The sequence below is a fragment of the Thamnophis sirtalis genome, unplaced genomic scaffold, assembly GCF_051295495.1.
Source record: "Thamnophis sirtalis isolate CommonGarterSnake01/CBP01778 unplaced genomic scaffold, rThaSir2_p1.2 scaffold_13, whole genome shotgun sequence".
In the NCBI taxonomy this organism is placed as follows: domain Eukaryota; kingdom Metazoa; phylum Chordata; class Lepidosauria; order Squamata; family Natricidae; genus Thamnophis; species Thamnophis sirtalis.
The window spans coordinates 6,812,801-6,825,626 of record NW_028261393.1 but is presented as its reverse complement, the minus strand read 5'-3'; the positions used below and the strand labels follow the sequence as shown (position 1 = coordinate 6,825,626).

Here is a 12,826-nt window from a genome sequence, read left to right as displayed (position 1 = left end):
ATGGCTGCTGTTCTTGTTCTCTTCTTCTGTCTCATCTCCTCAGTCTTACTGACAGGTGGTGAGTATTGATATTCAACACTGAGATTCTAAAACAGGGGTGTCAAAGTCTATTTCACTGAGGGCCACAACAAGGTTGTGCTTGACCTTATAGGGGTAGGGGGGCTGGGGTGGTTGTGGCCAGCATGATGTCAATTGTTTTGGAGGCCCGAGTGCTCTACCAGCAAAAACAGATCTCTTGATCTCTGTTTTTGTCTGCGATGGCCTCCTGCAACACTCTTCCAATGAAAATGGAGCTCAGGGTGGACACGTGCAGCCCTGCTGAGATCCGTTTTCGGACGGTACAGCCTCCTGCAACTCTCTGCCAGTGGAGTGTCAGTGGGCTGTTAGACTCCTGGACATGAAGTGGCATCATAACTAAGTTGTACAATGGAACTTGCAGGGCCAGCGCAATGTGTAACATGTTCTCAGTAGTGTAATGGGACTGGGTGTTTGTTAATATGATTTATTGGGTTAGGGTTTTTTTTTTGTTTGACTTCACTGTGAGTTGTACTGTTCTGGGGGTGGGTTGCACTCCTCCAATCTCATTGTACATATGTTGTGTACATCAACAAAGAATTATTTTTATGAAATGGAGCTCAGGAGGGCTGTGCGTGGTCCTCGTGAGCTCCCTTTTCGCTGGTGGGTCCTTTGCTATTTCCAGGGTGGTCCCATGGTCTATATCTAAGCACCCCATGGGCTGGATCCAACCCCTGGACCTTGACTTTGACACCCCTGTTCCAGAGAGTTAGTAGAAGGAGGTTTCTTAAATGGATAAAGACACATGGATGGAGAAGCATCTTCAGCTCTCTGCTTGTTTTAGCTTTTTAAATAAATGAACTAGGAGGTGACTCAGCAACCAGATAGTTGCAGGATGGGAAGGAGGCTAAGAGTTGGTCTTTTGAGTCAGCCTTCATCCCTGCTGCCACCAGTAAGAGTATAAGCTATTTTCCTGGCCATATTTTGGAGATGCTGTACCTTCTTCTTGTGCTAAGGAGTGACTGGTCCGAAGTCCCCAAGCTGACATTTGTGCCTAAAGCAAAACTAGAACGCAGAGTTTCCCAGCTCCTAAATTCAATGTGTTCAACCAAAACACTAAAACAAAAGTCATAGATTATAAACTGTGAAATCTTCATAGTCTCAGGATAATCCGTATTGCTCCTTAATCTGCCGGCACTCAATCAGCTTGTTTAGAAGGCTGATCTCAATCAACAATAAAAAGAAGTCTTTCGGAGAACATCTCATCTAAAGAAGAGAATGAAAGATCACGTTTCCTATTTAAAAGCTGAGCTAATTTCTGATATCCATGTTTCTCAATCTCTAACCTTCGAAGTTTCAAATGCGTACTAGAAATGAATACACACCGAGAAATAATTGTTATTATTTTTGAAGTCTACACAGGGCTTTTAAATAACTATTGCATCGCCTGGTTGGCTCACTGCATGTATAATCATTTTGCTTCTCTCCTCTGCAGTCAGATCTCTAAAATGCCAGACATGTTTTGTCACTAGAGGAGAATGCAGAAACGAGGACATGAAATTGATGGAGTGTGATCAAGACCAAACACATTGCTTTTCCTTGTCTCTCCTTGCTACTTTCAGTGAGTGAAATACCTTTTCAGTTTAGCTGAAAGTCCTTATTACCATCACTTAGTATCTCAAGCATCAAGGAATAATTCAGTTTTCTTGAAGGTGGATTTCATCATTGACTTCAACTAATGGCAACATATTCTGCCAATTTCAGTGGGTTATGCTTACTAGAAACGTTCTGTTGACAAAAATATTATTTTCTGTTACTCTCCAGTACATGGAAGGGACATTGTGGCTCAGTGGCTAAGGTGCTGAGCTTGTCAATCAGAAAGGTCGGCAGTTCGGCGGTTCAAATCCTTAGCACCGCATAACAGAGTGAGCTCCTGTTATTTGTTCCAGCTTCTGCCAACCTTGAAGTTTGAAAGCATGTAAAATGCAAGTAGAAAAATAGGAACCACCTTTGGTGGGAAGGTAACAGTGTTCCATGCCCCTTTGGCATTTAATCATGCCGGCCACATGAATATGGAGGTGTCTTCGGACAGCGCTGGCTCTTTCGTTTTGAAACAGAGATGAGCACCGCCCCCTATATTTGGTAATAGCTAGCACATATGTGTGAGGGGAACCTTTACCGTACATGAAAAAGACTGGGAGAAAAGTGGTAAGAGAAAGAAAGGGATCCAATATCTATTTAATGGTGCAGAATAGTTTCCAGAAGTTCACCAGTCAAAATTAACTCTTCCTCCCTACCTGAGATAAATGGAGGAAACCATCTCCAATTATGCATGGGGTAGTTTTGTTCCTTGAAATAACTATTTTTGTGACTGTTTTCTTTCTCCTATTAAGGAAAACCATATAATCTTCTTGTCCAGCCAACATCCATTAACACAAAGGATCTCAAATAAAATATTGAATTGAGCTCAGTGCTTTTTAAACACTGCCTTTATTTATTTTTCTAAATCCCAGCATTTCATCTCTGTTTCATAGCTAGTCCTTCACTCAGTTTCACAGCTAAGACTTGTGCAAAAGCTGAGGAATGCAATGACGGCTTTTACAGTGTCACCACTGTACAGGGATATTATTATCAAGCGAATCATTTCTGTTGCCAGTCAGACGGTTGCAATGTCCTGCCTCTTCAATGTAAGTAATTCAACTCAATGTTTACTTGCGTAAAGTAGAGAAGGTTAAAGGTTGGCAGTACTGTGGGCAGGAAGTGAGAAAGCCAGGGGAGCAAATTTGACCCAGCTTAAGGAGAAACCAACATCACCACCAAACCTGTCTCCAGAGATGCAAAGTTTCAATGGAGCAGCAACCTTCAGGGGGTGAGAGGGTGAGGAATAACAGCCTAACAGAGTTGGAAGGGACCTTGGAGATCTTGTAGTCCAACCCCTGCTCAAGCAGGTAACCCTACACCATTTCAGACAAATGGTTATCCAATCTCTTCTTTCAAACCAATGAATTGATGAAAGTTCATTTGTTGAGCGAGCCACTGTTGGGTCAACCACAGGTAGTCCTCAACTTAGAGCTATGATTGAAACCCAAATTTATGTTGCTAAGTAAGAAGTTGGCTATCTGAACTTTGCCCCATTTTACGACTTCTCTTGCCACATTTGCTAAGTGAATCAGTGCAGTTGTTACATTGGTAATACGGCTGTTAAGTGAATTGATTTTGACATAGACTTTGCTTGTCAGAAGGTCCCAGGAGTGTCAAAATGGGAGTCAGTTGTCAATCATGAAAATCACGTGACCTTGGGGATGCTGCAGTAGTCATAAGAGGTGAAAAATGGCCGTAAGTCACTTTTTTCAGAGCCATTGTAACTTCAAACGGCCACTAAATGAATGGTGGTAAGTTGAGGACTCCCTGCATAGGAGAAAAATAGCATCCATGTGTCAGTGGAGAAATGGCTGCCCTGGGTTGCAATCAGCCATTGGAGGAGAAGGGCTTCCCATCACTGAAGTTGCCAATCAGAGCTGGGATTGTCATAAGGGGAGGTGAGCCCTGCAGGCTGTCCCCTCAAAAGGGCTTATTAAGAGGTAAGGAGAAAAAAATGCCTATTTTGAAGGGGGGCCTCAGAACAGGCATTCCATTTGGGATGGAATGATGGAGCAGATGGAATATGGTGCCATCCTCATTCCTGGTCCAGCTCTACCTTCAGACCAGGGGTGAAATCAACTTACCTTCACTACCGGTTCGGAAAGCTGAGCGTGCACCACCTACATACATGTGCAGGAACCTCTGAGCATGCACAGAGCATCAAAAATGGGATGTGATTATGTCTGGGTATGTGGACAGGGCTTCCCGCCATCAGCACAACCGGTTCTCCCGAGCCAGATAGAACTGGCTGAATAGCACCACTGCTTCAGACTCTACCCTGGCTGGGACTTCTGGAAGGCAGAATGTGAAAGAGACCATGAAAAGGTTTGCTAAACTTGTGTTGATTGATTCCTACAGTGCCACTCCGTGATGAACTCAGGCCCAATGGATTGGTATGCTCTGGATCATACACAAGACACGGAGATTCTATCCAGCCGGCTCAGCAAATTCTCTGTCTCGGCCGAGAGACCCATTGTGTCAACGCTAATTTTACCATGCATACATGTGAGTGCAATCTTTTATTTTTTAAATCAGAGAAACAATAGAAAGAGAAAAAGAAAGCCCAGGTAATTAAAATTAAATAATTTAAATCTGATAAATTGTGGTGAGGGGATTAAAAATTGTGGGAATCTACGTTATTCATATGGTTTGGAACAAATTATTGCAATATAGAGTGGGGGTTGGAGGAAGGAACTTGCAGGAATATTACTACAGTTTTCCTTATATTTCTCTCCTTAATGCAGATATCCTTAGCAGTGGTGGGATTCAAAAAAATTTACTACCCGTTCTGTGTCTTGGTAGGCATGGCATACTGCAAAATCCCCATTTCCTCCCGATCAGCTGGGACTCAGGAGGCAAAGAAGAAATGGGGGCAGGGCCAGTCGGAGGTGGTATTTGCTAGTTCTCCAAACCACTCAAAATCTCCAGTATCGGGTCCCCAGAACTGGTCAGAACTTGCTGAATACCATCTCTGATCCGTAGACATTTTCCCTGCCTTTTGGGTGCAATTTCGCCTTATATAACTATCCTTATTCTGCTAGAATATATGCATTGCAGTAAACAAATTTCCCTAGCCACTGCATTTTTGCACAATATTCATTCTGAGAAAAGCATTTTGATGTAACCAATAAATATTTCACTGGAACTGTATCTGTCAAACATATAAAGCAGTGGTTAGAGTGCAGTACTGCAGGCCACTTCAGCTGACTGTTAGCTGCAGTTCGGCAGTTCAAATCTCACCGGCTCAAGGTTGACTCAGCCTTCCATCCTTCCGAGGTGGGTGAAATGAGGACCCAGAATGTGGGGGCAATATGCTGACTCTGTAAACCGCTTAGAGAGGACTGAAAGCCCTATGAAGCGTATATAAGTCTAACTGCTATTGCTATTGCTATATAAAGATTCAGAGAAATATGAAAATGCACTCTCGATCAAAAACCTTCCAATGGAAAATTAAGTGTGCAAGAGTTCAGCAACATCCTATTATATATACTATGCCTAGAGTTGACACAACTAATGGTCAGATAAAAGAAATTTGACTCTGGGCCAGAACTGTAACCTGAGTGCCATAAGGGGGGAGCGCAGGGGGGTCGTGCACAGGTGTGCTACACTCATAATGCAACATGCAACACCCCCCAGTGCACATGTATGCATGAGAGTTGTGACCCCTCCCATTTTTTGCATGCTTTTTTTGCCCTCCCCAGACTCCAAAGGCTTTATGGGAGCCTGGGGAGGGCGAAAACAGCCTCCCTCGTCATCGTCCCCGGAGGCCCTCTGGAAGTTTTAGAGACCTTCAGGAGGCTTCCATGAAGCCTCCGGAGGGCAAAAAACGACCCTATAAGCAAACCACAATAAAGTCTCAGAGATTGTTATTCTTCCTTTTTCTTCCACAGTTGGAGCTATTGAAGAAAGGGCTATGCTCCGAGGATGCGCAACCCCAAACGTATGTTCCTATCCTGTTGGAGAGACAAGAATGGCCAATGGCCTTGTAACGTTCAACATGACAAAGGAGTGTAACACTATTCCATTATCACTTGACCGTGCTTTTCTTCTCAAGTAATCAGAACATAGCCTTCTCCCTTTGTCTTTCAGGGTTTATAAAAGTGAGAAGGAGATTGGAGCTTCAGAAGTAAGATATAACAGGGGTTTGGGGTTAAGTATTCTTGACAGCTTGATAGTAATTTAAAATATGGAAGAGGAGCAGACCTGAGAGGGTTGAAATGCTGTGTTTGGGCCTACTAGCTGATATGAATGTGGTTTCTCTCTAAATGTTCCATTTTCACTAAATCATAACGAAAATAAATTGCGGTGTTGAAAGCATCTGTCTCTGTGTATTTTTTTTAAGGAGTGCTTGAACACACAGGAGAAGATAGCTTTGATGAACTGGCCATTCTCTCCACTATGTCACCCATAGACTCAATTCAGCTATATCCTTAGCAGTGGTGGGATTCAAATAATTTAACACCTAGTTCTCTGCCCTAATGACCATCTGGGTAGGTGGAGGTCCGTGGTCATGTGACTGGGTGGGCATGGCCAACTCAAGGTCACTCATGTCGATGGGCGCTTGGTCTTAGCTGTTGCAATGTAATAAGGGTTAACCAGAGAAGCAGATTCTGTAAGCAGGGCAATCAAAATTAGGCTAGAAACAACACCAGAAGGTCTCCTTCCTGCCTTCCTTACAGGATTAGCCCTGTAAAGTGGAAAAAAAACAAAAGGAGATTTCTTCCAACAATCGGTTCTCTGAACTACTTAGAAAGTTACCAAGCGGTTCTCCCGAATAGGTGCAAACTGCTTGAATCCCACCACTGCAGCAGAGGCACATTTCTAATGTGTCCTCTCTTCTCATTTGGTGGCCGGAGAATTTGAGCTTCAGCTTCAGGATCTGTCCTTCCAAGGACAGGGTTGATGTCCTTTTGGAATACATCTATTACTGACCTACAGAAATCCCCATTAAACCATTGCAAAAACACCATACAAGTTTAATCTCCATCCCTGATAAAGTCGAACATCCCACACCAACCTCCTCCTTTCTCTTCCAATAAAAGAAGCTGGGTTGGCCAAGACCTCCAGTGAATACTTGAGTAGTGGTTATGGTCCTATGATGTTTATCAACGAATCAAAACAAAATAATATCCTTCATCATCACCACTGACCCACCTTGGACATGTTGGCACATAGCAAGCATCCTCTTACTCCCCTTTCTGAAATAAAATAAAATAAAAGAGGAGGGAGATATTTCCTCTTCAACCCCCGACTTATGATTGCAACTGATTCTTGCTTAACCTAAAGAACCCACTGAGTTACTGGATGGATCCCAACAAGCCTCAACCAACTTGTTGGTTCTCCATTGATATTGCCCCTTTGGCTATTTCACATTGTAAGTTGTTATTACTCTACCCTGTGTGGGATTTGGTGATAACTCATGTCTTCCATTCCACCCACTGTAGGGAATCAATCCAAAACATCCTACAGGGGAGCCATGCTCCCATAACTATAAAATTCAGTCCCTTCGCTTGTTGGTTTCAGGAGAGCACTGGAGTCACTCTGCAGATACAATGGCTGCTGGTCTTGTTCTCTTCTTCTGTCTCATCTCCTCAGTCTTACTGACAGGTGGTGAGTATTGCTATTCAACACTGAGATTCTAGAGCAGGGGTGTCAAACTCTATTTCATTGAGGGCCACATCAGGGTTATGTTTGACCTTGGGGTGGGGTTGGGGCGTTGGGTTGTTGTAGCCAGCATGATGTCACTTGCGTCGGAGGCCCGAGTGCTCTACCAGCAAAAACGGATCTCTTGATCTCTGTTTTTGTCTGCGATGGCCTCCTGCAACACTCTTTCAGTGAAAATGGAGCTCAGGGTGGCCACATGCAGCCCTGCTGAGATCCGTTTTCGGATGGTACAGCCTCCTGCAACCCTCTGCCAGTGGAGTGCCAGTTGGCTGTCAGACTCCTGTACATGAAGTGACATCATAATTAAGTTGTACGATGGAACTTGTAGGGCCGGTGCAATGTGTAACATGTTCACAGTAGTGTAATGGGACTGGGTGTTTGTTAATATGATTTATTGGGTTAGGGATTTTTTTTCCTTTGTCTTCACTGTGAGTTCTACTGTGCTGGGGGTGGGTTGCACTCCTCCAATCTCATTGTACATATGTTGTGCACGACAATAAAGAATTATTATTATGAAATGGAGCTCGGGAGGGCCGTGCGAGGTCCTCGTGAGCTCCCTTTTCGCTGGAGGGTCCTTTGCTATTTCCAGGGTGGTCCCATGAACTAGATCTAAGCACCCCATGGGCTGGATCCAACCCCTGGGCTTTGAGTTTGACACCCCTGTTCCAGAGAGTTAGTAGAAGGAGGTTTCTTAAATGGATAAAACACATGGATAGAGAAGCATCTTCAGCTCTCTGCTTGTTTTAGCTTTTTAAAGACAGGCTATCAATAAATGAACGAGGAGGTGAATCAGCAACCAGATAGTTGCAGGATGGGCAGGACGCTAAGAGTTGGTCTTTTGAATCAGCCTTCACCCCTGCTGCCAGCAGTAAGAGGTCAGCTATTTTCCTGGCCATATTTTGGAGATGCTGTACCTTCTTGTTGTGCTAAGGAGTGACTTGTCAGAAGTCCCCAAGCTGACATTTGTGCCTAAAGCAAAACTTGAACGCAGAGTTTCCCAGCTCCTAAATTCAATGTGTTCAACCAAAACACTAAAACGAAAGTCATAGATTATAAACTGTGAATTCCTCATAGTCTCAGGATAATCTGTATTGGTTCTTAATCTGCTGGCACTCAATCAGCTTGTTTAGAGGGCTGATCTCAATCAATCATACAAAGAAGTCTTTCGGAGAACATCTCATGTGAAGAAGAGAATGAAAGATCATGTTTCCTATTTAAAAGCTGAGCTAATTTCTTTTCTTTTTAATTGAAAATTTTAAAAGAAAAAAGTTTTACAAATATATGCCTCCCCTCCCTCTCAAACCCAACTCACCCCCAACCCACCCACCCCCAACCTCCCAGAGCAAATACAAGGTATAAACATTAACATCCATATTTGAAAATAAGCTGATAGACTTCATCATCATCATCATTCCTCACTTGTACTTTAACTCCCCTTTCGTACAGCTTTCTTTAAGCAAATTGTATCCTTCCTTGCTCATTCACTCATAAGCTATCTGGAATTTCTTAGTCCCATATTTATTCTGAATATAGTCAATCCATCTTCTCCATTCCAGCTTGTATTTCTCATCTGAATGGTCCTGAAGATATGCTATTTTAGCCATCTCTGCTAAGTTTGTTATTTTTAGTGTCCATTCTTGAATAGTAGGTAAGTCTTCCTTCTTCCAGTACTGCGCCACCAATTGTCTTAAAGCTGAGCTAATTTCTGATATCCATGTTTTTCAATCTCTAACCTTCGAAGTTTCAAATGCGTGCTAGAAATGGATACACACCGAGAAAAAAATGTCATTATTTTTGAAGTCTACACAGGGCTTTTAAATAACTATTGCATCGCCCGGTTGGCTCACTGCATGTATAATCATTTTGCTTCTCTCCTCTGCAGTCAGATCTCTAAAATGCCAGACATGTTTTGCCACTAAAGGAGAATGCAGAAACGAGGACATGAAATTGATGGAGTGTAAACAAGACCAAACACATTGCCTTTCCTTGTCTCTCCTTGTTACCCTCAGTGAGTGAAATACCCTTTCAGTTTAGCTGAAAGTCCTTATTACCATCACTTAGTATCTCAAGCATCAAGGAATAATTCAGTTTTCTTGAAGGTGGATTTCATCATTGACTTCAATTAATGGCAACATATTCTGCCAATTTCAGTGGGTTATGCTTACTAGAAATGTTGTGTTGGCGAAAATATTATTTTCTGTTACCCTACAGTACATGGAAGGGACACGGTGGCTCAGTGGCTAAGGTGCTGAGCTTGTCGATCAGTAAGGTCGGCAGTTCGGCGGTTCAAATCCTTAGCACCGCATAACAGAGTGAGCTCCTGTTACTTGTCCCAGCTTCTGCCAACCTAGCAGTTCGAAAGCATGTAAAATGCAAGTAGAAAAATAGGAACCACCTTTGGTGGGAAGGTAACAGTGTTCCATGTGCCTTTGGTGTTTAATCATGCCGGCCACATGAACACGGAGGTGTCTTCGGACAGCGCTGGCTCTTCGGCTTTGAAATGGAGATGAGCACTGCCCCCTAGATTTGGGAATAGCTCACACATATGTGTGAGGGGAACCTTTACCGTATGTGAAAAAGACTGGGAGAAAAGTGGCAAGAGAAAGAAAGAGATCCAATATCCATTTAACGGTGCAGAATAGTTTCCAGAAGTTCACCAGTCAAAATTAACTCTTCCTCCTTACCTGAAATAAATGGAGGAAACCATCTCCAATCATGCACGGGGTAATTTTGTGCCTTGAAATAACTATTTTTGTGACTATTTTCTTTCTCCTATTAAGGAAAACCATATAATCTTCTTGTCCAGGCAACATCCATTAACACAAGGGATCTCAAATAAAATATTGAATTGAGCTCAGTGCTTTTTAAACACTGCCTTTATTTTCTTTTTTTCTAAATCCCAGCATTTTATCTCTGTTTCATAGCTAGTCCTCCACTCAGTTTCACAGCTAAGACTTGTGCAAAGGCTGAGGAATGCATTGACGGCTTTTACAGTATCACCTCTGCACAGGGATATTATTCTCAATCGAAGCATTTCTGTTGCCAGTCAGACGGTTGCAATGTCCTGCCTCTTCAGTGTAAGTAATTCAACTCAATGTTTATTTGCATAAGGTAGAGAGGGTTAAAGGTTGGCAGTACTGTGGGCAGGAAGTGAGAAAGCCAGGGGAGCAAATTTGAGCCAGCTGAAGGACGTCTCTTGCCACATTTGCTAAGCGAATCACTGCAGTTGTTACGTTGGTAATACGGCTGTTAAGTGAATTGATTTTGATGTTGACTTTGCTTGTCGCAAAAGGATCCCAGGAGTGTCATAAATGGGAGTCAATCTTGAAAATCCCGTGACCCTGGGGATGCTGCAATAGTCATAAGAGGTGAAAAATGGTCGTAAGTCACATTTTTCAGGGCCATTGTAACTTCAAACGGCCACTAAATGAATGGTGGTATGTTGAGGACTCCCTGCATAGGAGAAAAATAGCATCCATGTGTCAGTGGAGAAATGGCTGCCCTGGGTTGCAATCAGCCACTGGAGGAGAAGGGCTTCCCATCACTGAAGTTGCCAATCAGAGCCGGGATTGTCATAAGGGGAGGTGAGCCCTGCAGGCTGTCCTCTCAAAAGGGCTTATTAAGGGGTAAGGAGAAAAAAATGCCTATTTTGAAGAGGGGACTCAGAACAGACGTCAGGGTAGATTTGTGATGGAATGGTGGAGCAGATGGAATATGGTGCCATCCTCATTCCTGGTCCAGCTCTACATTCAGACCAGGGGTGAAATCAACTTACCTTCACTACCGGTTCGGAAAGCTGAGCGTGCACCACCTACATACATGTGCAGGAACTTCTGAGCATGCACAGAGCATCAAAAACGGGATGTGATGATGTCTGGGTGGGTGTCCAGGGCCTCCCGCCATCACCACAACCGATTCTCCCGAACCAGATAGAATTGCCTGAATAGCACCACTGCTTCAGACTCTTGCGTTACAAATCCTACCCCGGCTGGGAATTCTGGAAGCCAGAATGTGAAAGAGACCGCGAAAAGGTTTTCTAAATTTGGGTTGATTGATTCCTACAGTGCCACTCCGTGATGAACTCAGGCCCAATGGATTGGTATGCTCTGGATCATACACAAGAAACGGGGATTCTATCCAGCCGGCTCAGCAAATTCTCTGTCTCGGCCAAGAGACCCATTGTGTCAACGCTAGTTTTACCATGAATACATGTGAGTGCAAACTTTTATTTTTTAAATCAGAGAAACCATAGAAAGAGGAAAAGAAAGCCCAAGTGGTTAAAAAATAAATAATTAAAATCTGATCAGTTGTGGTGAGGGGATTAAAAAATTCGGAGAAGGAGAGACAGACTGACTGACTGCAGGGTGAAAATGTCCTCAGGAAGTGATGGCGAACCTTTTTTGGCTCACATGCGATAAGGGGGGGAGCGCAGGGGGGGTCGTACGTAGGGGTGCCATGCCCATAATGAAATGTGTTTCACCCCCCAGTGCACATGCGCGCATGAGAGGCGCGACTCCCCCCCATTCTTTGCATGCTTGTTTTGCCCTCCCCAGACTCCAGAGGAGGGCGAAAACAGCCTCCCCCGTCCCCCCCGGAGGCCCTCCGGAGGCTTCAGGGACCTTCAGGAGGCTTCCATGAAACCTCCGGAGGGCAAAAAATGACCCTATAAGCAAACTGCAATAAAGTCTCAGAGATTCTTATTCTTCCTTTTTCCTCAACAGTTGGAGCTATTGAAGAAACGGGTATGCTCCAAGGATGCGCAACCCCAAACGTATGTTCTTATCCTGTTGGAGAAACAAGAATGGCCAATGGCCTTGTAACGTTCAACGTCACGAAGGATTGTAACACTATTCCACTATCACTTGATCGTGCTTTTCTTCTCAAGTAGTCAGAACATAGCCTTCTGCCTTTGTCTTTCAGGGTTTATAAAAGTGAGAAGGAGATTGGAGCTTCAGAAGTAAGATGTAACAGGGGTTTGGGGTTAAGTATTCTTGAGAGCTTGATAGTAATTTAAAATATGGAGGAGGAGCAGACCTGAGAGGGTTGAAATGCTGTGTTTGGGCCTACTAGCTGAGGGGAATGTGGTTTTTCTCTAAACGTTCCGTTTTCACTAAATCATAACGAAAATAAATTGCGTTGTTGAAAGCATCTGTGTCTGTGTATTTTTTTTTTAAGGAGTGCTTGAACACACAGGAGAAGATAGCTTTGATGAACTGGCCATTCTCTCCACTATGTCACCCATAGCTGTCACCCATAGACTCAATTCAGCTATATCCTTAGCAGTGGTGGGATTCAAATAATTTAACATCCAGTTCTCTGCCCTAATGGCGGAGGTAGATGTGGCTCGGTGGTCATGTGACTGGGTGGGCATGGCCAACTGAAGGTCACTCAGGTCGTAGGCGCTTTGCCTTAGTTGTTACAATGTCATAAGGCTTAACCAGAGAGGCAGTTTCTGTAAACAGGGCAATAAAGATTAGGCTAGAAACAACACCAGAAGGTTTCCTTC

General features: G+C 43.7%; 2 protein-coding genes across 2 annotated transcripts; both read left to right on the top strand.

Moving 5' to 3' along the window:
• On the top strand, window positions 1-5,713 carry LOC148042945 (phospholipase A2 inhibitor and Ly6/PLAUR domain-containing protein-like). The gene is made up of 5 exons (XM_087727979.1): window positions 1-58; window positions 1,511-1,636; window positions 2,550-2,702; window positions 4,015-4,161; window positions 5,547-5,713. Exons 1-5 carry the CDS (start codon window positions 1-3, stop codon window positions 5,711-5,713), a joined length of 651 nt encoding a protein of 216 aa, XP_087584105.1.
• Window positions 5,714-9,174: 3,461 nt separating this feature from the next.
• On the top strand, window positions 9,175-12,208 carry LOC148042944 (phospholipase A2 inhibitor and Ly6/PLAUR domain-containing protein-like; the record flags this gene model as incomplete). Its single annotated transcript, XM_087727978.1, has 4 exons — window positions 9,175-9,328; window positions 10,245-10,397; window positions 11,385-11,531; window positions 12,042-12,208. Coding segments are annotated over 4 exons (621 nt in total), but the record flags the coding sequence as incomplete, so codon positions are not given.
• Window positions 12,209-12,826: the final 618 nt, after the last annotated feature.